The sequence below is a fragment of the Bos javanicus genome, chromosome 1, assembly GCF_032452875.1.
Source record: "Bos javanicus breed banteng chromosome 1, ARS-OSU_banteng_1.0, whole genome shotgun sequence".
NCBI lineage: Eukaryota > Metazoa > Chordata > Mammalia > Artiodactyla > Bovidae > Bos > Bos javanicus.
In genome coordinates this window covers 148,200,991-148,225,865 of record NC_083868.1, presented here as the reverse complement: position 1 = coordinate 148,225,865, position 24,875 = coordinate 148,200,991, and the positions used below count along the sequence as shown (strand labels likewise).

At 46.9% G+C, this 24,875-nt stretch overlaps 1 protein-coding gene across 5 annotated transcripts; it reads left to right on the top strand.

Moving 5' to 3' along the window:
• Nucleotides 1–1,816: 1,816 nt before the first annotated feature.
• Nucleotides 1,817–24,269, top strand: SETD4 (SET domain containing 4). Of its 5 annotated transcripts, XM_061424558.1 has the most exons (12): nucleotides 1,821–2,279; nucleotides 3,979–4,051; nucleotides 4,863–5,032; nucleotides 7,183–7,278; nucleotides 11,666–11,703; nucleotides 14,101–14,189; nucleotides 15,725–16,154; nucleotides 16,949–17,123; nucleotides 18,805–18,886; nucleotides 19,770–19,850; nucleotides 22,848–22,971; nucleotides 24,122–24,269. In XM_061424558.1, exons 3-12 carry the CDS (start codon nucleotides 4,960–4,962, stop codon nucleotides 24,254–24,256), a joined length of 1,323 nt encoding a protein of 440 aa, XP_061280542.1. In that variant the 5' UTR covers nucleotides 1,821–2,279; nucleotides 3,979–4,051; nucleotides 4,863–4,959; the 3' UTR covers nucleotides 24,257–24,269. The 5 variants fall into 5 exon arrangements, with proteins under 5 accessions (XP_061280549.1, XP_061280533.1, XP_061280542.1 ...); XM_061424565.1 differs by lacking the exon at nucleotides 3,979–4,051 and having other exon boundaries at nucleotides 1,817–2,279; nucleotides 24,137–24,269; XM_061424549.1 differs by lacking the exon at nucleotides 3,979–4,051 and having other exon boundaries at nucleotides 1,820–2,279.
• The last annotated feature ends 606 nt before the right edge of the window (nucleotides 24,270–24,875 follow it).

Here is a 24,875-nt window from a genome sequence, read left to right as displayed (position 1 = left end):
AGATATTAAGAAGAGGTGGCAAGAATTCACAGAATTATACAAAAAAGATCTTCATGACCCAGATAACCACGACAGTGTGATCACTCACCTAAAGCCAGACATCCTGGAATGTGAAGTCAAGTGGGCCTTAGGAGGCATCACTATGAACAAAGTTAGTGAGGTAATGGAATTCCCGTTGTGCTATCTCAAATTCTAAAAGATGATTTAACTTCTGCACTCAATATGTCAGCAAATTTGGAAAACTCAGCAGTGGCCACAGGACTAGAAAAGGCCAGTTTTCATTTCAATTTCAAAGAAGGGCAATACCTAAGAACGTTCAAACCACCGCACAACTGCACTCATCTCACATGCTAGCAAAGTAATGCTCAAAATTCTCCAAGCTAGGTTTCAACAGTACATGAACCAAGAACCTCCAGATGTTCAAGGTGGATTTAGAAATGGCAGAGGAACCAGAGATCAAATTGCCAACATCTGTTGGATCATAGAAAAAGCAAGGGAATTCCAGAAAAACATCTGCTTCTGCTTTATTGACTACGTCAAAGCCTTTGACTGTGTGGATCACAACAAACTGGAAAATTCAAGAGATGGGAATACCGGACCACCTTACCTGGCTCCTAAGAAATCTGTATGCAGGTCGAGAAGCAACAGTTAGAACCGGACATGGAACAACAGACTGGTTTCAAATTGGGAAAGGAGTAGTCAAGGCTGTATACTGTCACCCTGCTTATTTAACTTATATGCAGAGTACATCATGGAAATGCTGGGCTGGATGAAGCAGAAGCTGGAATCAAGATTGCGGAGAGAAATATCAATAACCTCAGATATGCAGATGACACCACCCTTGTGGCAGAAAGCAAAGAAGAAATGAAGGGCCTCTTGATGAAAGTTAAAGAGGAGAGTGAAAAATCTGGCTTAAAACTCAACATTCCAAAAACTAAGATCATGGTATCCAGCCCCATAACTTCATTGCAAATAGATGGGGAAACAATGGAAACAGTGACAGATTTTATTTTTGGGGGCTCCAAAATCACTGGAGACGGTTGACTGCAGCCATGAAACTAAAAGACGCTTGCTCCTTGGAAGAAAAGCTGCGACCAACCTATACAGCACAATAAAAAGCAGAGACATTACTTTGCGGACAAAAGTCCCTATAGTCAGTATAAACCAATAGCTAGTGTTTTTCCAGTAGTCATGTATGGATGTGACAGACCACAAAGAAAGTTGAGCACCAAAGAATTGATGCCCTTGAATTGTGGCGTTGGAGAAGGCTCTTGAGAGTCCCTTGGATAGCCAGGAGATCCAACCAGTCCATCCTAAAGGAAATCAGTTGTGAATATTCATTGGAAGGACAGATGCTGAAGCTGAAACTCCAATACTTTGGCTACCTGATGCAAAGAACTGACTCACTGGAAAAGACCCTGATGCTGGCAAAGATTGAAGGCGGGAGGAGAAGGGGCCGGCAGAGGATGAGATGTTTGGATGGCATCACGGACTCCATGGACATGAGTTTGAGCAAGTTCTGGGAGTTGGTGTTGGACAGGGAGGCCTGGCATGCTGCAGTCCACGGGGTTGCAAAAAGTCACACACTACTGAGTGACTGAACTGAATAGTGGGTAGGGCAGCAATTGAACTCCGTCTTCTGTAGGGAGAAGTTACGCTGTTCCTGGGACAGCCAACTGGGCCAGATGATCTGAAGTGCCCTTAAGCTGAAGAGGAACGCGACAGGGCACTCTGGCCCACGGACAGGCTGAGAGAGGGTCGAAGCAAAGTCAGCCCGGAAATGGGGGCTAGCCTGGCCTTGCAAGGCCTCGGCCCCGCCCGGCAAGGCGGAAGTGGGTGGGCCACGGAGAGGGCCCGGTGGCCGCCCTGGCAGACGCACACTTGGCTGCTCCTCCCTTGGAACTACGGAAGGAAAGAAGCTCCAGGTCGGCTTTCAGAGCGTAGACCCCTGGTCCACGGGCCACAAGGTTTCCTTACTCCTGGACCTGCAGTCCAGCCACGGACGACCCTAGCTAGCTCCGTCAGCCGTGCCGTCCCCTTCCATCCCTCCCCCCGGAAGAATGCGCATGTGCAAGCCGGTAGGCGGAGGCCCGCGGCGCCGAGAGCTCAGCCTGGCGACCACGGACTTGGGTCAGTGTGGCCTAGAGGCGGGCCTGGCGGCGCTCGGCTGTTCCCCCTAGTGCTGCGGCCCGCTTCTGTAACTCGCGAGCAACTGGCGTGCTGTTCCGGCTGTTCACGCGCTTCGGGCCCACCCACCGCCATCTTGGAGCTGTATCAAGGTGCGCTGGCAAACTTCCGGGGCGGGGCCTCTGGTTGCCGGGGTAACGGGACTCGGCTGTCTCCTGGGCTCCCCTTTTATTATTTAAAAAGAGAGCTGAATTCAGATTGTCCACCCTCTGCCATGCCGCTGCGCATTACACTTAACGCCCCCCCAGTATTTGGGGCTCGTTCTTTTAGCGAAAGTCGACCCGAGAATCCTCGGCGCGAAGGGCCCTAAGTCAGGGCGTTTGTAAGCGGCCGGGGTCTCAGCCCTGTGTCCTCCGGCGGCGGCAGAGCTGTGGGGCGGGGCGGGGTAGGTGCGGAGTGTGTGCCAACGGAGGGGCGGCCTCAAGTCTGGCGTAGGAGAACGGGGGGCGAGGACGGTGCCGCCAGCCTTGCGGTCACCCCGGCGCCACGTGCACACCTCGCTCCCCGGACCTCGGGTCTTGGGGGTCCGCGCGCTGCAGTGGCTCTGGGGCCGCCGAGGGGACGAGCCGGGGTGGGCCCTGGGGCCCGACTCCACCTTCTGGTCGATCAAATACTGAACCTTCCATCGCTGGGAAGGAATAGTACAGTAGCAGAGCCTGGGATTCGTGTCTCTTTATTCATGGGCTGCCTGGTAATTTTTAGTAACTTAAGAAAAACAGTGGTTTGGTTAAAGTGCACGTAGTACTAGTAGCGTTGGTCGCTCAGTCGTGTCCGACCCTTTGCGACCCCATGGACTGTAGCCCACCGGGCTCCACTGTCCATGGGATTCTCCGGCAAGAGTACTAGTGGGTTGGTGTTTCCTTCTCCAGGGGATCTTCTCGACCCAGGGACTGAACCTGGGTTTCTTGCCTTGCAGGCAGATTCTTTACCGTGTGAGCTACAGGGAAGTCTTAAAGTGCACATAATACGCACATAAGTAATATTAGGATTATGTCACTTATGTACTCATATATATATGTGTGTGTATATATATATGTGTGTGTATATATATATATATATGTACACGTCAGAATAGGAAGTTACAGAAGGAATAGTAAAAGCCCCCTCCCCTTGTACGTTTTTGAATATTTTCGTAAAATCCTCCTGTTTTGAAAACAGAAAATGTGCCCAACAGAGACCAATAAGGGGTCTTTGAATTTGTTCTGCAACTTTGTTTTTTCACTTAATATATCTTGTATATTATTGTATCTTCATAGGTACTTTTAATTAATGGCTTCATAATACTCCATTACCTGTATCATGCCAGTGTGATTCATGGATTTCATTTTTATATTTCTGAGGAAGTATCATGTAGAAACTGTAGTGGTCACTGTAGATTTTATAATCATCTCTTTGCTTTGTCTGCTCTCTTGGTTCTCATTTTCTCCCTAATCTCTGGCAGCCACCTACTTAGTTAATGTTTACTTCAGGATCCTGGTTTTAAGAACAAATTATTACTTCACACTGAAAGAGAATCCTTTTTTCTTCCTGTACAACTTCCTGGCAAATGGGGGCAATGGTTTTTGTTTTGTTTTGTTTTTTTTAAGTACAGTTGATTTACAGTGTTGTGTTAATTTCTGCTGTACGGCAAAGTGATTCTCTCTATATATTTATATGTATAAACACACATACACATTCTTTTTTATATTCCTTTCCATTATAGTTTATCCAGGATGTTGAATATAGTTCCCTGTGCTATACACTAAGCCTTGTTCGTTCATTCTGTATGTAACTGTTTGCATCTCAACGCAGTCCATCCGTCCTCGCCTCCCTCTCCGGGCACCCGCAAGTCTGTTCTCTCTGCTGACTCTGTTTCTGTTCATAGGTGGGTTCATTTATGTCATATTTTAGGTCAACATATAGGTGGCATTGCATGGTATTTGTCTTTCCCTTTCTGGCTCACTTCACTTAGATAACCTCTGCTTCCGTCCATGTTACTGCGGATGGCATTATTCCGTTCTTTTTTGGAATGGGTGGCTAGTACTCCATTGTATATATGCACCATATCTGTAGGTGGACATTTAGCTTGTTTCCATGCTTTGGCTATTGTGTATAACGCTGCTTTGAACGTAGGGGTGCATGTATCTTTTTGAATTATAGTTTTGTTCAGATATATACACAGGAATGGGATTGCTGGATCCTATAGCAACTCGGCTTTTAGTTTCTGGAGAAACCTCCCATGCTGTTTTCCATAGCGGCTGCACCAACTTATATTCCCACCAACAGTGTAGGAGGGCTCCCTCTTCTCTACTCCTCTCCATTGTAGAGTTTTTAATCATGGCCATTCTGAGTGGTGTGAGATGGTACCTCATTGTAGTTTTGATTTGCATTTCTCTAATAATTAGTAACATTGAGCATCTTTTCATGTGCATGGCTACTGTTTATTCAGAGTACAGTTAGGCTGTTGCTTAGTAAACGTTGATTAGCATTGAGATGTGCACACAATTATGAACTTGATAATGAGAATTTCCATGATTAATCAGCATTTAGTAGGAAGTTGAGATAAAACTGTTTTAGAGGGACCAATATAATGGTAATTCTATTACTGCGCAGGGATCATGATTTAGCTCATAGTGTAAACAATTTGTATACAAAAACATTTTAGAGAAATGTTTTATGTATTTATATCCTTACAGGTACAAAGAACAGTGATTGTCATACAACTGGAAAGAAAAGCAAAGAAAATGCTTTTTGTTTTAGTTTGGACAATTAAACAAAAACTGCATTTTTAGTATGAAGAACGGAGGAGGAAGAACAAGCCGGATCAGAAGACGAAAACTCTTCACAAGTTCTGAATCAAGAGGAGGTACAGTTTTGATTCTTTTGGTGCCAGTGATGAAAAAAGGAATCCTTTGCTGGTTGATATTAACAGATACACAGACCTTTTCTCAAAGGCACATAAGCAGTGTTCATAGAGAATACTTGGAATACTGGGGTGGGAGCTGTTCCCTTCTCCAGGGGCTCTTCCCAACCTGGGTCTCCTGCCCTGCAGGCAGGTTGTTTACCATTTGAGCCTCCAGGGAAGCCCCCTTAGAGAATCCTGTTTTGTAATAGTGCAATTTTATTCTTTTAAACGCTTATGGGATTACAAATGTATTGCTTCAGCTTTGTCTTCTCTGGGGATGACTCCCAGGTTTCTGCTTCTTGGCCTGACCTCTCACTACCAATAGGTTATCAGTGTTTGGACATAAGTTTATCATTTCCAGTTCAGTGTCACCCAGGCTGAGCGAGATACTGTATGTGAAGGCCCTTGGCCCACTGGAGAGGACTGCGTAAGTGCACTTGTTGTTTTTGATGAAAGTTAGCAAAATGTCTCCCCGCTGACCCGCAGCTCGTCAGCACCATCAGAGGCTGTCTTTGACTACGTAGCCTTCTCTGCCCTGTAGGCCATGTCCCACTCACTCTCACCTGGTCTTTCTTAGGTTAACTTCTCCCTCTCTGTTGTACCCAGAGGTGACCTCAGCCGGCTGTTCATCACATCGCTGTTTTTCTTTCCTGTTGGTAGTTCCAGTTGCCACCGTCAGTCTGACTTTCCTAAGGGACTGTTGCCTCTTTGGTTTAGGAGCTTCCAGGATCTTCATTGTCTTTATTTTTATTTTAAAGACCCATTACCCTCTGTCTGTCTTCTTCTTTATTTTGGTCGCACTGCGCAGCATGTAGGAGCTTAGTTCCCACACTAGAGATGGAACCCATGCCGCCTGCAGTGGAAGGTGTGACGTCTCAGCCACGGGCCCACCAGGGAAGCCCAGCCTCATTGTCTCTTGTATGCTGTTCGCCATCAGCTCCCTTTCTAAGTGCCCCGCCCCCCGCCACTCCCTGTGCTAAAAGTGTGTTCTCTACCAGCGTCCCCCACATCTGCCATTCCTCGTAGTCTTTCTCCAGCCAAACCTGCTTTCTTCCCTTCTCCCAACTTGTTGCGTTTCTCTCTAACCTTTGAGACTGAGTTGAGGTCTCATGTTTTCGGTAATGCCATTTCCAGTTCTCACTAATGTCACCCGGTTTCCATGCTTCTTGGGTATTACTCTTCAGGACCTTCTGGTTTTCCAGTTGGTTTTTGTGGAAGTCTTATTTCCCCAACCAGAACATTAACTTCTCGAGGGTAAAGAGCATGTTGACGTCCTCCACGGTGGTTAGCAGGGCTGGGAGTGTAGTAGTTGCTTATTCAGTGCTCTTACCGTGAACTCTAGGTTGTGATAACCTATTTTAGGAGCCTTATATTTTGGATCATATGTTTCTTAAGAAAACACTTTCATTGAGGTATAACTGACCCACAGTGAATGTCACACATTTGATAGAATTTGACATATGTATACACACAGGAGGCCATTACCAAGGTCAAGATGTGAACGGTATTTATCACCCTAAGAAGTTTCTCATTTCCCTTGGTAATCCTTTGATCTGGCCCCTTTTTGAACCCTCCTTTCTTCCATCTTTGGAGTTTCACTATTGATTTGTGTTTTATGGTTTTATTTAATTATATAGTATGCATTTTTAAAAATCTGTCTTTTACTCAGCATAATTATTTTGAGATAATTCTGTGTTGTTAACGTATATCAATAGGTCTTTGTTTTAACATGAATTATAGTCCGTGATTTGTTTATTCCAAATGTTCTAGCAGTATTTATTAAAAAACAAAACAAAACTGTCCTTTCTCCATGGAATTGCCTTTGCATTAAAAAAAAAAAACAAAAACAGTTGTCAGCATATGTGTAGGTCTATTTTGGGCTTTCTTTTCTATTCCATTGATTTCTTTTTCTGTCTCGATGACGGTATCACACAATCTTAGTTACTGTCATTTTTAGTGATAAAAAGTTTTGAGGTCAGTATTTCAAAGTGTTTTTGGCTATTCCAGATCTTTTGTATTTCCATATGAATTTTAAAGTCATCTTGTCAGTTTGGAGTGATCCAATTATATAGTGATTTTAGTCACCAGGTTTTCTTTCCTCTCTTGATTAGTGAATGAGAGCTACAAGCCTGAATTTATAGAGCTTAAGAAGTGGCTGAAAGATAGGAGGTTTGAAGATACAACCTTGATACCTGCCCATTTTCCAGGTAAGATCTGGCATTCATTCACCTGTCTCCTGAGAGACACATGGGCCCAGGTGATGGGAGAACCAGGGTGATTCTCGCAGGCGGGCTGTATTCTTTCTGGGAGCACGTCTTCTGTTGTGTGGCAGGCTTCCTGCCTTGTAGGTGCAATATTTATTTACACTTTACCTTATTTGGAAAATGAGTTTTAAGGGGCTTGTGGACAGAAATTCTGAAATGGTGAAATAAAAGTTAGAAAAGGGAAATGAGAATAGAAAAATAAGATGAAGGCAGGGATAAGGATAACACCTAAAAGCCATAATTATGACATCTTGTACCCCCAATTGAAGGCGAGAGGAGAAGGGGACGACAGAGGACGAGATGGCTGGATGGCATCACTGACTCAATGGACATGAGTCTGAGTGAACACTGGGAGTTGGTCAGGACAGGGAGGCCTGGCGTGCTGCAGTCCATGGGTGGCAAAGAGTCGGACACAATCGAGTGACTGAGCTGAACTGTACCCCTGTCAGAGGTGGGCTGCCAATTTGACTCCTCTGTCCAGCAGCCCAGTGTACACGGTCAGTTATCTGAATCTTAGTGTTCTGTAAGCACAACTAACTTGTTTACTCATCAGAGCTATAGGTATTTCTAGAATGTAAACGTGAGGGAAATGTCTTCACTGGGATTTTGTAGGGAAGACACTGTGTAACGTGGGGACTTGTGATCCTATCAACCTGCTCGTGGTGGTTTCCTGAGATTTTCAAGCCCATGCAGCTGATGGGATTATCCCCTAGCTCAGGTATATCCCAGGAGTTTTCTCAGGCCAGCGGGTTCCAGAGAAGCAGTGGGGGTGCTTGTTCCCTGGGTGGGTGGCTCGAGGAGAGGAGCCCTGAGGGAAGCCTTAACTGAGGAGGAGCCCCTCTGTGGCCCTGGCGTCCACAGCCACCTGAACAGGGACGGGTGAATATTCTTTTCTGAAAGTTTAGGTGTTTCCCTGTGGAGGTTGGATTAACATTTACCGAAAATTGAGAAATTTGTCATGAAGTTTGGGTCAGCATGCTCTTCTGGAACATTTTCTCACAGAAGTCGGGGAGCTGGCAGTTATGGGCATGTGCCTGCGGACAGGGCCACCCAGCTCTGTCCACAAGTGGGCTTGCGGTCACCAGCGAGAGGACCGATGTGCTCCTCAAATGGGTTTCAGGTTTGCTGTAGCACAGAGACAGTTGTGAGCTGAGGGCCTTGAAGTTCAGGATCACAGGGCAGGTGCAGACGTTTCGCCTTATAGAATGCTTGAGTTGTGAGCCTCTGAAGGTTCCCCTTGGCCCTTAAAGTGACCTTTCAGGTGCCCGTTAGGTAATGGAACTCAGAGCACAGTGCCTTCCTCATCCGCCCTCAAGATAAACTGTTTACCTCATGTGCTCCTGGTCTAGTGAGGCGATGTGTGTGAAGCTGTTCCCTATGTGTTAGTAATACCTGATGACTGTGGGCTAACATACTTGATTTTGAACCATTCTCTGTTAGGATTGCTCCATTTTTATGATGACGAACCATATTTGTTAGCCTCTAACACAGTGTTTAACTTTCTGTTGCTGTGTGTTGGGGAATGCCTAGTAAAAAAAACATACTCTTAGATTTACTGAATGGAGTTTTTTTCCCTTAATAAATGTATTTAAAAAATGTATTTATTTTTGGCCGTGCTGGGTCTCTGTTGCTGCATGTGGGCTTTCTCAGGTTGCACCGATCAGGGCTGGGGGGCTACTTTGTAGCTGTAGGCACAGGCTTCTCGTTGCAGAGCACAGGCTCTCTGTGCCGTGGCTTGGTAGTTCTGGTGCGTGGGCTCAGTTGCTTCAGGGCATGTGGACCTTCCCAGATCAAGGATTGAACCTGTGTCCCCTACACTGGCAGGAGGAGCCTTAAACCACTGGCCACCAGGGAAGTCCCGGATGGAATTCTTTGAGATGATCAAGAGAAGAGCAGTGTCCAGAGTGGACTTGCTGTGCCTGAGGCCTGCACTTACAATTCTGGGGGCAAGGAACCTTCATCAGTATGGGCTGCTGTAACCAATTACCATAGACCCAGTGGCTTAAACAGCAATTTATTTCAGACAGTTCTGGAGGTTGAGAAGTCTAAAACTGTGGTTTCGGCAGATTCAGTATCTAGTGAGGACTGATTCCTGCTTTGTGAATTGCCATCTTCTCGTGTCCTCACATGAGGAACTCTCTTCTCTCTTCCTACAAGGGCACAAGTTCCATTCGTGAGGGCTCCACCCTTAGGACCTAGTCACTTATCAAAGCCCCACCTCCAAACCCATTGCATTGGGGGTTAAGAAATCAACATATGAATTTAAGGGGACACAAGCATTCAGTCCACAACACCTTCCCTAAGTGTTTTCTATATCTTTAGCTCTTAATCAGTGTAGGATAGCAGAGAAAGTTCATGGGATTCTGTCAAAATGTATGAAATTCTGGGGAATTAGTTTGTGGAGAGTCAAGGCAGGATTCCAAGTTAAAAGCAGGATTCAGTCTTTAGACTTTGATCTAATTTATGTTTTGGGGGCAGACCCTGGTATTTCCTTTTATTTTTATTTTATTTTTTTCTAATATTTCCTTTTAACACTAAAAGCACTGTCCAAATCTGGGCCTCTTGGATAGATAGCAGCAGAAATTATAAGGCAGTGAGTAGTCTAATAACATTCTAATGAGCACTTCCTACCTTGCCTTAGTAAGGGCAAGTTACTGTCATCTGTTTTCTGGTCTATTGACCACTGTTTAGGGGACATATAGGTAAAGTACCTTCTGGATTTATTCCATCTGCCGAGTTCTGTTCATATATGTATTAGACAGGAATTTCCACTTAAATTAGCACATGGATTTTTTTAAAGGATGAAAGTGAAAGTTGCTCAGTCTTGTCTGGCTCTTTGCGACCCCATGGACTGTGCGGTCCAGAGAATTCTCCAGGCCAGAATACTGGAGTGGGTAGTCATTCCATTCTCCAGGAGGTCTTCCCAACCCAGGGATCTAACCGAGCTCTCCCGCATTGCAGGTGGATTCTTTACTGGCTGAGCCACCAGGGACTCCACAGGAAAAAATTCCTCCCGTTTAAGGGTTCTTAAAGGTTTTGGCCCACAGGGATGGTTAACTTTACTGTGGGACACACAAAAGAAATTAAGTTCTTAAAATCAGAGCCATGTGTTCGAGCAGACAGTATGCTTCTAGGTAGGAAGGACTACTCATCAGATTAAACTTGCCAGACACCTGATTCCGGACTCGAGTCAAGAATTCTCTTCATGATCCAGAATCTCCCATTAGGCCTACAGGCATTGACTTTTGCTGTATTATATTCCTTCCCATCTGAGAGTCTGAGCAAACTTCGGGAGACGGTGAAGGACAGGGAGCCTGGCGTGCTGCCGTCCGTGGGGTCACAAAGAGTCGGATATGACTTAGTGACTGAACAACCACAGCAACCAGCAGAGAGAAAAAAGTCAGAAACTGTGGTTTTGAGAAGACTAGAGAGATTTCATATAATGATTACAGGTCATATCGTGTCCATCTCTTTGAGAAAAGCTGTCAGCGGACTGGCAGGAGGGGAGCCCTGGGCACGGAAGGTAAACTTACGGATGTCGGTGGTGTTGCCAGAGCCACTGGGGAAGCTAGTGTCATGACTGTGCTCTGGTCAAGGCCTTGGCTCGTGGGAGCAGCTGGTTCTGGATCTACCTCACCGAGCTTGTCCGGTCAAAGAGCACGGCTCGTGGCTTGTCCTGTCAAGGAGAGCGCAGCTTGTGGCTTATCCTGTCGAGAGCATAGCTCGTGGCTTATCCTGTCGAGAGCATAGCTCATGGCTTGTCAGGTCAAGGAGAGCACAGCTTATGGCTTGTCAGGTCAAAGAGAGCATGGCTCGTGGCTTGCCTGTCTGGGGAGGGGAGGGCACAGCCCCAGGCTTTGTGGCACCTGAATGGGCTTTAGTGGTCATTCAGCCAAAGACTGGAGATCATTCCTGCGGAACGCTGGGTCTGGTAATGGGTAGAAGTAACCTGCGGGTCCAGCCTCCGAAGTTGGGTAGGCATCCTGGGGAGTTGGTCCCCCACCTTGGCCAGGAGACCCCAGAGGAGAGAGTCCAGCTTCAGGTGGCCCGTCCAAGACCCAGCACCTGAGCTGCCTGAAGGCGATAATCTTTAGGTGTCGCGTCTAAGGCGGATTTTGCCCTTCAAGGATCATAAACCCAAAAGGAGGTTGAGACATCATCCCGAATAGCTTCTTGATCCTTGGTTTCCCCAGGGAGTCAAAGGATGCGACACACTCTGCTTCAGCTTTGTGTCATTTTGAAGTTCACCCACATCTCTTATGCAGAATAGTATCTCTAAGACCTTGAAGCTGTCATAGGATTTATCTTTTTTCTCTCTGTGCGTTTGTAGGTACAGGAAGAGGACTCATGAGCAAGACGTCCCTGCAGGTGAGAATTTCTCTCTCACCTTGAAACCCAAAGTGGATTTTTCTGCTTGGTTTTGGGGTTCAAGTCAAATGAATTAAAAATATTTTAGACATACTTTTTTTTTTCAACTTAATGGATGGGTTTGCATACAGTTCTGTCAGTTAGAATTGTTGGCTGTGTGCAAGAAACAAAGCCAATGTCACGGAGCACACGTTTCTTTGGTAGTCAGGTCAACGAGCCTGGGTAGGTGGTCCTGAGCCGGTGTGGTGGTCCGGGCTCCATCAGCTGAGCTCCAGGGTGTAGTACCAGGGTGTAGCTCCAGCGTGTAGCAGGAGGGAGCAGGGGGTGAGGAGGGGCAGGCTTCTGCTCATCCACAAAGTTCCAGCCACATCTCACCTGCCAGCGCCCAGGGAGGGTGAGAAGGGAGAGCGCGTTGGGGTGCATGACTGGCCGTCTCCGCCACAGCAGGTTTGTAAGTCTGATCATGTTTTAAATGTGCTGAGTGTGGGCTGGGGCTGGAGGGGATCCGCTCAAATCTGAGCCTCTGTAGTAGGTAGAACCCAGCAGCCCAGCAGGCAGGGGAGGGGACCTCTCAGCCTGTCCCGGGGTCCCCTTCTGCCAAGCGAGGCCCCTGACCCTCTTGGCTTCGGTCTCCAAGGCTGGACAGTGAGCAAGTAAATGACAGAGCTGCTCTGCCAGGTCTCTTTTAGTTCTTGCGTGCTGTTTAAAGGACAGCCAGTGCACAGTTTTCTGTAGAGCTAGACATGCATTCCTTATTTGTAATTATTTAAATTTTCTGTTTAAAAACTGTTTTATGTTTACTCCTTAATTTAGATAAAACCCAGCTGTGTCTGTATCTTTAACCTAAAGAATGGTAGCTTTTAATGTTGTAATTCTATTATGCTATCATAATTTTTTTTTCATTTTTAATTGTGGTAAAATGCACACAACAGAAAATTTATTATCATCACCATTTTTAAGTGTGCAGTTGAATAGTCCTAAGTACATTCACCATTCACATTGTTGTGCAGTATCTTTCTTTTTGAGGGGAGGTATATGACTGTTCTGTAGCAGACTTTGAGGGGGAGAAGTATACCTCTGATAAATAGAGTGGTGACTCTGGGTAGTTTTTGCTTGGATCAGGAAATGATACTTGGCAGTTACTTTACACGTACTTTCAAATGTGGCTTTTTTGCAAAAACTTTGAAAATTGAGACATATTTTACATATAGTGAAATACACACATTTTTAAGTGTCCAGTTTGATAGGGTTTTGATGATGAAGACATTTATTTCAATCAAGATATAGAACCTTGTATTCAGAGGGTTGTTTTTGGTTTGTTTGGTTTTTTGTTGACATGGGATGTCAGAGCAGGAAGGGATTTTAGTGACCATACCAACTCAGTCTTTTGTGTGTGAAGATAATCGTTCTTTAAATGTTTGTTGTTGTTGTTTTTTTTTTTTTTTTTTGGTCTTTGGTCTTTCTTTTTTAATTTTTGAGTCTTTGCTGCTGTGCACAGGCTTTCTCTAGTTGCAGTGAGCAGGGACCGCTCCTTGTGTAGTGTGGTGGCTTCAGCCGTTGTGGTGCACGAGCTGAGTTGCTCCGTGGCATGGGGGATCCTCCCGGATCAGGGGCGGAATCCATGTCTCCCGCACTGGCAGGCAGATTCTTAACCACTGGACCACAGGGAAAGTCCCAGCTCAGTCTTGATTGACAGATGAGGAGACCAGAAACTGAAATGAGATTTTTGGCCAAGGTGTTTAACCCCTATTTAGGTGTCAGTTATGATGAAAGCAGGATCTTTTATCTGGCTTCTTAGTGCTTTATTTCTACTGGTCTGTTCCTTGGTGTCTTAATTTTTCTTCCTGTGTTTCTGTCTCAGTGGGAGAAACTGAAAACTCTACTTTTGCAGGTGATCAAGTGAGATTCTTGTGCTGGGGGGGCCACCCTTGCCCTTTCAAATTCAGCTGCTTGTTACAGGTTATATGGCGAATAGGTCATTACTGGGAATGACCAGGCACGTGCATTTCACTGGAAGAAATTTTTGGTGTGGTTTCTGTCTGTTGCCTGTAGGTGGCACTGTTTGCTGGTGTAAGAACATGAAGGAACACTGTGACTTGAGTCATAGTGTTTCTGCATTCCTTTCTGATGGAAGGTTGACTGGTGGTGGGTGTCAGTCACACCGTTAACCTCTGACTCTCGTTGGGGTTGTAGTGCCCGGCGTGGGAGCAGTTCTGCCCGTGTCTGCTGACTCGGCCCGGGGAGCCTGTCCCCGGGCTCTTTGGAAGCTCTTTGGTTGTCTATGGTTGGGCTCCACTGGGTTCTTAGTAGATGACTGTGGAATCGGGGACTTCAGAAGATTCACTCAGGTCCTCCCCCAAGCACGGGTGTTCTAAACTTTACTTTCTTTCTGGTAAGGAGGGACAGACGATTATCTCATTGCCTGAGAGCTGCCTACTCACCACGGACACAGTGATCAGAAGCTACTTAGGGGCGTACATTGCTAAGTAAGTGACCGCTCACCAGCTCATCTGGCGCGAGTGTTTCTCCTTTCAAGTTTGTATCGTCAGAAAGTATGTCAGCTAAGACATAGTCCCTTAGGACCCAGTCCCTTCATGTGGCTAGTATATGTCAGAAGTGATGTGAAAAGTTGATTCTATGAAGTTGGCTCTTAATTCATGGTAAACTGCATTTTTAAGGTTTTAATAGGCTGCTTAGGAAGTGGATTTGAATCCGGAGCTGACCTTACCAAAAAATGAGGATTACATGGGAGCATAGACACACAAACCATAACTGAGTGCCTTGACTCAGCACTCCACTCCTCTTCCACTGTTGTGGGTCTTGACAGATGCTATTTACGCTTTTATTTTTACCCTTACTGTACTTGCTTGAATTCTCCTTCAGCTATGAAGAGCTGTTGACAATATGAAGGAGCTGGTTAGATTTGGCATAGAAGAGAAGAGGCCAACATAGGAGCTGAAAACTACTTTCTGGCTGATGTTATAGGGGGGTCTCTCTTTCTTTTGGGTGGGTTTTCGAGGACAGATTGAGGAAGGTCCTCAGCATAAGAGGTTTCTAAATGATAAAGGAAGAAAGATTATGTTGTTTCTCAACCCACGGTAAGCCCCTCTGGCTTACTTTTGTAAGAAGGCTGATATATTTTCATGAGCCTGAGTAGAGGCAAGGATGCTCTTGGTATTAACATTTTCTGTATCCTTCTGGAGTTTTGAGTAGAATGCATGGTTATATAGGAACCTGAATTTTGAAGGATTAATGAAAACTTTTCTAAGTACACCTATGCCACATGAGCTCTTTTTATTGGTAATAAACAAAAATACTGCAGTATATAATTTGCAGTAGAATGGGGGAGTTTAAGACCAAAAACTTCCAAACTGTAACAGGTATATAATGAGCTTATTCATTTTTCTGCCTGGGTTATTACTGCGCAGTAGAACTCTCTGCAGTGATAGAAGTATTTCACGTTGAGTTCTCCTGTATGGTAGCCACATATGGCCGACGAGCACTTGGAATGTGGCTCCTATGACTGGGGAATTGAATTTTCAATATTATTTAACTAAAAAGCAAGAATTGGAATAGCTCCTGGTGCCCAGTGGGTACCGTGTCGAATGGGGAACGTCTAGGTTCTTTCTATCAGTTGCTCCCCATATCCCCCAATTTTATATCCTTACTAAAGTGGAACAAGTGAAATTCTAGCAACAGCTTTAAAACTGGAGAACAGAGTTGGAAGCAAAGAGGTTTTTGCAGAAAGTAATCTCTTGCAAACAAAGCTGGACTCAGGTTAGCGAGCCAGTTCTTGTGTCAGTGTGGCCTGTTCATGGCCTCTGTACTGGGGGTGGTCCCGGGAGGAGCCCTTGAGGAAGGAAGACCCTCTCTTGGATGTATTCGGTGAACATGGAGTGTACTGACCACTTGGCCACAGCCCCTCTGGAAGCAGAACTAAGCCCTCAGGTGTCTGCATCTCTTGCTTATTCCATATTTTGAATCAAAGTAACTCCTCCAATCTGGATTTTCATTTTAAAAGGTGGCAGCCTCCTCCATCTCCTCTGCTGGCTCTGTGCACCTTTTTAGTGTCAGAGAAGCATGCTGGGGATCGGTCTCCCTGGAAGCCTTACCTGGAGGTTTTACCAAAGGCCTACACCTGCCCAGTTTGTTTGGAGCCGGAAGTGGTGAATCTTCTTCCCAACCCTTTGAAAACAAAGGCCTGGGAGCAGAGAAGCCACGTGTGGGAGTTCTTTTCTTCTTCTCGAGGCTTTTTCTCCTCGCTGCAGCCTCTGTTTTCTGAGGCCGTTGAGACCATCTTCAGTTACCGCGCCCTGCGGTGGGCCTGGTGCGCCGTCAACACCAGGGCTGTGTACATGAAGCGCCCACCGCTGCTGTGCCTTTCCCCAGAGCCAGACACCTGCGCACTCGCCCCCTACCTGGATCTGCTGAACCACAGCCCCGACGTCCAGGTGAGACATCCACCGGGGGACCTGGGTTCGGTTTCAATAGGGCCGTGTAGAACCTGCGACCGGAGTAGTGAGCAGAGCCCCAGGGAACGGGGCAGCTGGTCAGCCTCCCTGCCGTCAGGTCTGGTAGGCTCCTGTCTTTCCTCCTGACCCTGTCTCCACCTCCTGGCATCCTTTTCCTTTGCCCCATTTCCCGACTCTGCTCTCCAGACCCACAGAGCCTGGTGCCGTTTCCCCTGGAGGGTCTGAACCAGCAGCTCCCCAGGGGGCAGCATCTTTTCGTCCTTTCAGACCTGGGACCAAAGCCTCACTTGCTTTCCTGTCTCTTTTCCTTCCACACTTGGCGGCATCGCTCTCAGGGTTTAGCTGTGATCGCTGAGGGTCTTGCTGCTCGCCCCTGGAGCTCTAGCCTTGGAGGACAGGGCTTTTACCTTGCACTTGGTGTAACCGCAGCGCTCAGCACAGGGCCTGGCACGGAGGCGGTGTTCAGCCAACAGGTTCTGACTGGATGTTTGTGGGAAATCGAGAAGGGATCCCACTTTGGGAGTCAGCTAGAGACCTCTTCATCCCCAGGCTTCTGCCCTCTCCTAAAGGAGATGACTATATCCCCAGTGGACTGAGATTAAGGCAAACCAAAGAGGCCGAAGTTCAGATGTGGCGTTTTTTTATTCATGTGGGTACATTCTGTACTGAGGACTTGAAAGCTGCATCTTGCTTAAATGAATGTAATCAGTTAGTCTTTTTGATTTTCTGCTTTGCTTTAAGAGACATGTTTTGCAATTTGTTTTTTTTTCTAGATAAAAGCAGCATTTAATGAGGAAACTCGCTGTTATGAAATTAGAACGGCTACACGCTGTGGCAAACACAAGGAGGTTTTCATCTGCTACGGCCCCCACGATAACCACCGCCTGCTCCTGGAGTACGGATTTGTCTGCGTCAGCAATCCTCACGCTTGTGTTTATGTCTCTAAAGGTTGGAACTGAGTTTGGTTTCATCACTAAGATAATTGGATTCCCTGCTACCAATCTGGTTCTTTTTTTATAAAAATGACAAAACCTTAAAATGTGTATCAGTTACTTTCTCCTAGGTAGAGCTATCCCAGTTCTTACCGACCACGTCATTTCAGTGTTGAAGTAAAAGCAACGTAGCTTTGATCCATATTGAGGTTAAGAACTGAGAAAAGTTTTTTTGCATTAGGTCGGACAGTAGAATGAAAGCAAAGGAAAACTCCTAGGAAATAGAGTACTTGTAGATGACGAGAAATGGAAATTTTGTCCTGAGACATTGTCACTAAAGATAGAGCAGTGGGGGCACTTGACTGCCATGGCAGTCCAGTGGCTAAGAATTTGCCTTGCAATGCTGGGGACGCAGGTTCGATCCCTGATTGGGGAACTAAGATCCCACATGCTGCAGGGCAACTAAGCCTACGCGCCGCACCTGAAGACCCCGCATGACACAGTGAAGATGCTGTGTGCCGCAAGCAAGACCGCGTGCAGCTCAATAAGTAAAGGAATACTGAAGAAAGAATGGAAGCACTCTAAAAAATAAAGTGCAGGATGAGAGAGTTCCAAGTAAAAAGGACTTACGAAACACCCATTGTGTGTAATCACACTGCACCAATCACAGGATAAATATGTTACACACAGCCCTTGTTTGAGGGGGTTTAAGGCCGTGATAAAAAAATGGATTCCATTTGTTACTTAGCATCGTCGTCATATTTTAAAAATACGTATTAAAGTTGTAAAAATTCCAAATATAGTATTAAAAATAATACATGGAAGGCTGATGTATTCTCCCTTCCCTTCAAGCAGCAGAGAAGCAGTTTTCTAGGCGTTGAAGAAATGGCTGGAGATTTACCGAGTGTATAATTTGAAGTAATTTTAATATAAAGTTCTAGTGGAAATAGAAACTTGGTCAAAGTGCTACCACTCCATCCTCTAGCTAGAGTAGTAATGCCGTTTTTCAAAATGAAATAGAACAGCAAAAACTGGGTATTGCTGGGTCTCTTAGAAAGCTAGCTTTGAAACTAGCATTGTATTATCAGAATAACTTTTAATATTGATGACCATGCAGTATTGATTTGTTAAATACTTCGAACAAAATTCACACTTTATTTTTGCATGTAAGAAAAAATAAAAAGAAATTTTATAAAAAATAGAAAAATCCTTCATTATCCTATTACCCCAAAAAGCTTTGTCAATTTTTGCATCATCATTTTCAGTTTTTTTATGATTACAATCATTAATATCCAGATAGTTTTGAATTCTGACTTTTAAAAACCTGAAGCCTGGAAACATTTCCTGATGGTCGTCTGCAGCTTGTGCTTCAGTGGGTGTGGCTTCCCAATGGTCCTGTCATGTCTTCATTCCCCGACTTTGTGGGTTGGTTTGCTTTGTGGGAGCAGGAGCTGAGGTAGCGGATGTTCTGTCTGCTGTCTGGTAATTCTTGTATCCTTTCAAGGGCTAAGTCGTGACCTCATTGAGTTGGACCAAAAGACTAGATTTTTTTTTTTTTTTATGTGAATGAGGTACAATTGTTTACATGTGTCTAAATTGCTGATGGGATGGAAAGTAAGCTGAGAAGGGTCTCCCTTTTTGCCTGAATTTTATGCTCTATATCGCAGCCTGATTTTTGTTTTTTTTTTTTAATGCAGATATACTTGTTAAATATCTTCCATCCACTGCTAAACAGATGAACAAAAAGATTTCCATTTTGGAGGATCATGACTTCATAGAGTAAGTGTTTCTCTTGAAATTTTTCCTTTAGGAAATTTTGATGAAAAATTGAGAGTTCGGGTTTTCAAAGGTGTGAGAGGCCTCCTGGCTCAGATCTGGTGACAGACAGCTATTTATTGAGCTCTTTGTATATAGTACATTGTGCTTGATGTGTGGTGGGGCACAAGGAGGGGAAGATACTTGTCAAGAGACTTTTCTGGGGACCTGAGATAGGAACTTGACGTCTTAAATGATTGTATGTACTGACTGGTGGCCCTGAGTGCTTGTTGCTGTCATGCAGTCAGGCAGCGTGGCATTAGTCCTGCAAGCCAGCCTGGCCGTCAGTCACCAGCAACCGGGTGCGTGCTCCTGGGATGGGAGGTGCTGAGGTGATTCCACACCAAATGGGATCAACTGGGTTTGAGACCCTCCCTTCCCCCCCTTGCGGATTTTCTGCTTTAGACAAAACTGAGCTCTCACTGCTCCAGCAGCAGAGTGAGGGCCAGCTAGCTGTGATGCCACCCTTGGTTTGATCCTCAGGACAACCCGGACTTTTCTTCATCCGTCTCACTGTGGTCTCCTCATCCAGCTTCAGCTTCTTACCAGATCAAAAGAGCTTTCTACTTAAGTATTTGCAGACCTATTTTTCTCTTTTGTCTTTGTGACTGAGACTGCGGGCTGCACCATGTTTAACGGCCCCTTTAAAAAAATGTGTGGCCCCTGAGCCATTTACTGGGGTGCAGTGAAGTGTCGCAGTGACAGATTCGTCATTTTTAAAAATTAATTTTAGGGTTAGGGTTAGTTTGTATGGGAGTGTAGTTGGTTTACACTGTTGAGTTAGTTTCAGGTGTAGGACACAAAGATTCAGTGATCGATACATACACCTGTCCTTTTTCTGCTTTAGGAATCTGACGTTTGGATGGGATGGACCGTCTTGGCGGCTGCTCACAGCTCTTAAGTTGTTATGTCTGGAAGCTGAAGAATTGTAAGTGCCCTGTCTGTTGGTCACCCGCTGCCACTACAATTTGGACGTAACTGTGGCTTTTGGTTTGGCCGACACTCAAATGCCCCATTTCAGAGGAGAAAGAAATGCCCTTGTATACTGGGGCTGCTTATTCTCCGTGTGGGCTTCCCAGGTGGCACTAGTGGTAAAGAGCCCACCTGCCAATGCAGGAGATGGTAAGAGACGCGGATTCAATCCCTGGGTCCGCAAGATCCCTTGGAGGAGGGCATGACAACCCACTCCAGTGTTCTTGCCTGGAGAATCCCATGGACCGAGGAGCCTGGGGGGCTACAGTCCATGGGGTCGCGAAGAGTCAGATACGACTGACAGATATGACTTAGCACGCACATTCTTTGTGTAACTCGCCCCACGTGGGGGAATGTATAGCTTTCTACGGTTTCTGGAAGTATCTGTTTTAGACTCATAATCTGAGTGCATGGTCCTGAGAACTGGCCTCTCCTCAGGTATTTCTCCCCCTGCAACCCGGGTGACCTGCAGTTCGCTGTTCAGGGTGAACACTTCAGAAAGTGTGCGCACTGACGCTGGTCACAGGAGAGTCTTTGAGTAGGGAGGTTTTTCCCCAGAAGCAGACAGGACTCCTGAGCACGGACCCCGCCCGGTTCCGTCTTGCGGGCAGACCCCGACCCCCACTGAGGAGAGGCCTGGGTCTCTTCAGAGGGCAGGCGGGTAGAGGAGCCCCCGCTGGAGACGCGCGTCCAGGTTGGGTCCTCAGCACTCCCGCGAGGCTGCTCGTCCTCCCCTTAGCGTGGCAGGTGTAGTCAGAGGAACGCGCTGCGCGCCCTGGAGCCCCTTGCGCGGGAGGCGGGGAGGAGTAATGCCCGCTACTCAGCAGGAGCTCAGCTGAGAGAAACCGGAGCGGGTACATCCTGCAGGTGGCGGAACCGTCCTCGAGCTGTGGCGGGGACTCGGTGCTTCAGCGCCGAGACCTAGTCCCCGGCTCGGCGGCCGGCGCTCCTTCCGTCACGCCTGCGACGTTCCTGTTCGCGACGTTGCCTACGTTTCTGTAGGGACTCTGGGAGGAAAAAAAACTCCCTCCCGGGTCTCCACGCCAGAAACCGTGCGTTTTTTCTTAGCAGACGCTGAATTCTGTATCCGACACACTTCCTTCGTCTTGTTGCTTGCTAGAAAACTCAGGCAACTTAATCTGTGGTCCGTCCAAGTGTGCCGGATTTTAAGGCATGCGAGTCATCACGGGCTCATCCCTGACTCGCCATCTCATCTTTCCTCCCCGTGTCTTTCCTTTGTCTTGTTTTGCCCATCCATTTGTCTTCCGTTTCATTTTATCTCATGTGTACCCACCATGTAAGTTTCTTTGCATCTTCCTTGGAAAAAGGTACCAGTGCTTTTTCAAGACATGTTAACCTCGGATTAAAAAAAGCAACTGGGTGTTTCCCAGGGCTCCTGCTGAGGCCTCTTTGCTTCCCTTGGAGTTGTTATTATTTTTTTTAATCGAAAACTTTTTGTTTATTTAATTATTGGCTGTTCTGGGTCTTGGTTGCTGCAGGAGGGCCTTCTCTAGTCGAGGAGAGCAGGGGTCGCTCTGTCGAGTTGCGGTGTGGGCTTCTCATCGGGGTGGCTTGTCTTGTTGCAGAGCGGGTTCTAGGGCCCTCGGGTTTGTGTAGTTGCCGTGCGCGGTTTCAGTAGTCGTGACTCGGGCGCTAGAGCGTGGGCTCAGCAGTTGTGCTACACAGGCGTAGCTGCCTTGAGGCACATGGGATCTTCCCAGCCCTGGGATCGAACCTGTGTCCCCTGCATTGGCAGGCGGATTCTTAATCCCTGGACCACCAGGGAAGCCGTCCCTTGGAGTTCTTTCTGACTGACTGGAGTGGTGTGGCAGAGGAAGCGTGCATTTGGGATTCTGCCTGACTGGTGTTTGCACGCTTATTTCTGCCTCTCACTAGCTCTGTCACTTAGGCTCAGTTCTTCACTGTTCTGGATTCTCAGTTTCTTTGTGTCTAAAAGGTGGGGATAATAATGCTTTCTTTGCTGGGCAGTCGTGAGGGTTAAAACAGATAGCGGTTTAGTAGGAAACACTGCACCCAGCGCAAAGGAATGTCCTTTCTTTCTTGCTCCCCCTCTCTCCCTCCCCTCCCTCCTTTCCCAAGAACCTGCCTGCTGCTGAGGTTGCCACCGTCTCTAGAGACGACGTCCGAGACTGTATGCGCGTGTGGCTTGGGGGCTGTGGGGAATTTCTCAGCGATTCCCGTGCCGTGCACTAGGAGGGTGCAGCCCTCTCCTGCCTCTTCCTCCTCGCCGCGTCCACATCCACAGTCTCCGCGTCCGGAACCTGTCCTCCACCCCGCTTCCTTCCTCTTTGTGCTTCTACCGGCGTGTCGATTCCGCCTGGCCGCCTCCGGCTCGGCGTCTTGCCTGTCCAGGCACGGCAGCGCTGTTCTGCCTGCAGGAAGTTGTCCCCACCATGTCCCCACCAGCCCACGGAGCCCCCTTTCCTACAGACTTTCTTGTATAAAATTGGCATGACCTGCATGGTGAAAAAGACTTCTTTTCCATCTGTAGAGCACTTTACTTTCTGAAACACGTCCTGTGTTGAGTTTGTCATTTTTTTTGTTGTTGTTTAAAGGAGATGCTGTGATTTGAAGAAAATGAAACCCGCCGCCTCTGCTCCTTAGTCTGTGGTCCTCTGGCTGTGGGCTTGCCTTTTCGTCCATCCTCTGTTCCCTCCCTGTGGCCGGTGGCCGTGGCTCCACTTGCTTGTGAGCCAAAGGACTGTGATGCTAGGAAACTCAGCCCCTTGCTTCTGATCCCCAGGGTTCCTTCCTTCTTGTCTACTGTGTCTGCTTCAACACAGGACCTGCGTGTTGGCAGGAGGTTTGAAGGAATGCGCTGATGGAATGAGTTTCATTATGTTTTTGGAAAAACAGGACAAGTGTTGAAGTGGAAAAGCCTTTATTTCTGAGAACCTGCTGAAATGACCTTCTTGAACATTTTTGGTTCTAGTACGTGCTGGAAAAAAGTACTTCTTGGGGAAATAATTTCTGATACAAATGAGAAGGCAAGTTTGGACGTAGCCCAGAAAATATGCCATTATTTCATAGAGGAGACTCATGCTGTGCTTCGAAAGGTATGATTCTAGAATATCTCATTCTTAAGTGTTTTGATTGAGAAGTTGTTTTGTACTTGTTGGATAGGAATAGTCCACCTTATTGGGGTGCTGTTAACGCCTTAATAAATAAACACTGACGTAATCTGTGTTTTTGACTCTTAACATGTGTTTATACTGTTCAGTGGGCTCCCCAGGTGGCGCTAGTGGTAAAGAACCCACCTGCCGATGCAGGAGATGTAAGAGACGGTTCAACCCGTGGGTGGGGAAGATCCCCTGGAGGAGGGCCTGGCAACCCACTCCCACACTCTCGCCTGGAGAATCCCATGGATAGAGGAGCCTAGCAGGCTACAGTTCATGGGGTCACAGAGTCGGACATGACTGAGCGACTTAGCACACAGCACACACACACCTTTTAGTAGGTAAATTAGTGCGTGAATTCTTTTTCATAGATTTTTAAGGTACTTTTTTCCCGTTTGTGTAGTGAATGTTTTAATTAAATGAGGGAGAAGGCAATGGCACCCCACTCCAGTACACTTGCCTGGAAAATCCCATGGATGGAGGAGCCTAGGTAGGCTGCAGTCCATGGGGTCGCTAAGAGTTGGACACAACTGAGCGACTTCACTTTCACTTTTCACCTTCATGCCTTGGAGAAGGAAATGGCAACCCACTCCAGTGTTCTTGCCTGGAGAATCCCAGGGACGGGGAGCCTGGTGGGCTGCCGTCTATGGGGTGGCACAGAGTTGGACACGACTGAAGCGACTTAGCAGCAGCAGCAGCAGCTCATTTGAATGAAAACATTACTGTGATTAACAAATGATTTTATTGAACCTTGGCGACATTGTGTTGCGTGAAATAAACCAGGACATGAAAAGACAGATACTGTATGATTCAAATTAAATGAGACGTCTGGTATTCCAGAATTTATGGAGACAGAAAGCAGACTAGAGCTTCCCAGGGATTTGGGGAGGGGGAGGTGGGGAGTTAATGTTTGATGGGTGCGGTTTCTGTTTGGGAAGATGAAAAAGTCCTGGAGACAGATGGTGGCTGTGATTTCACACACTGTGAATGTACTTAGTGCCACTGAATTGTACATTTAAAACCGGTTAGAGTCTTAAATCTTAGGTGTATTTTACTACACTAAAAAAAACCATTTAAAAATAACTTCCAGGTTTCTCGCATGAAGGATGAAGAAGTGGCTTTGATGAACCAATTGACTTTGGTAGAAACACTGTGGACGGAAGAGCTGAAGATTCTCCAGGCCTCTGCCAAGGCCCTGACCACCTTGCAAACAGCTTTTTCGTAACACACTTCACCGAGTGCGTAAGGTCACCTCCTCTGCTGGGTGTGGTTTCTTCAAACATTTTTTAACTCAGGTTTATTTTATATGGACTCATTGAGAGTCAACGAAGAGTTATCTGTTCAGTCCCATCCCTGTGCTTCTGTCTGTCTGTGGGGGGAAGTGGTGGCTGCTTGGGGATGTGGAGGCGCTCTGCAGGGGCTGGGTGGTTCTGGAGGGCCCTGGAGCTGTCGGTGAGGGGGACGTGTCGTCCATCCCAGCAGCCCTTCTGATGCCCTTGGGGTAACTCACAGTCAGTCCTGGAGGAAGACGTCTGAGCGAAGTGCGACCTGGAATGGGGAGGGGAGGCTGGGACGGAGCCAGGGTCAGCCTGGGGCTCCGTGTGTGGTAACAAGAGGCTGTGCTTCTTTATGCTCAGAGCCCCCCCACCCCCTCACCATTTCGGCTTTTGAAGTGGGGTTGTGGGGGACGCACAGCCATCCCGGGTCTCGGCCGCCCTGAGCTGGAGTGACTTACTTTGAATTTTTCACCCTTGATTGCACATCTGAAAATGAGGTTGTTGGACTGGGATGGGGAGGGGGGTTTCCCTGTGCTCCCACCCAGCAGCGGGGTGGAGGAGCCGGCA

Excerpts from the sequence above, each read along its gene's own strand:
- SETD4 (XM_061424549.1), top strand. The coding sequence starts at position 4,960 with ATGAAGAACGGAGGAGGAAGAACAAGCCGGATCAGAAGACGAAAACTC. Across the intron at positions 14,190-15,724 it reads TTAGGGGCGTACATTGCTAA|GTGGCAGCCTCCTCCATCTC; the intron begins GTAAGTGACCGC and ends TCATTTTAAAAG. Across the intron at positions 22,972-24,121 it reads CTCATGCTGTGCTTCGAAAG|GTTTCTCGCATGAAGGATGA; the intron begins GTATGATTCTAG and ends AATAACTTCCAG.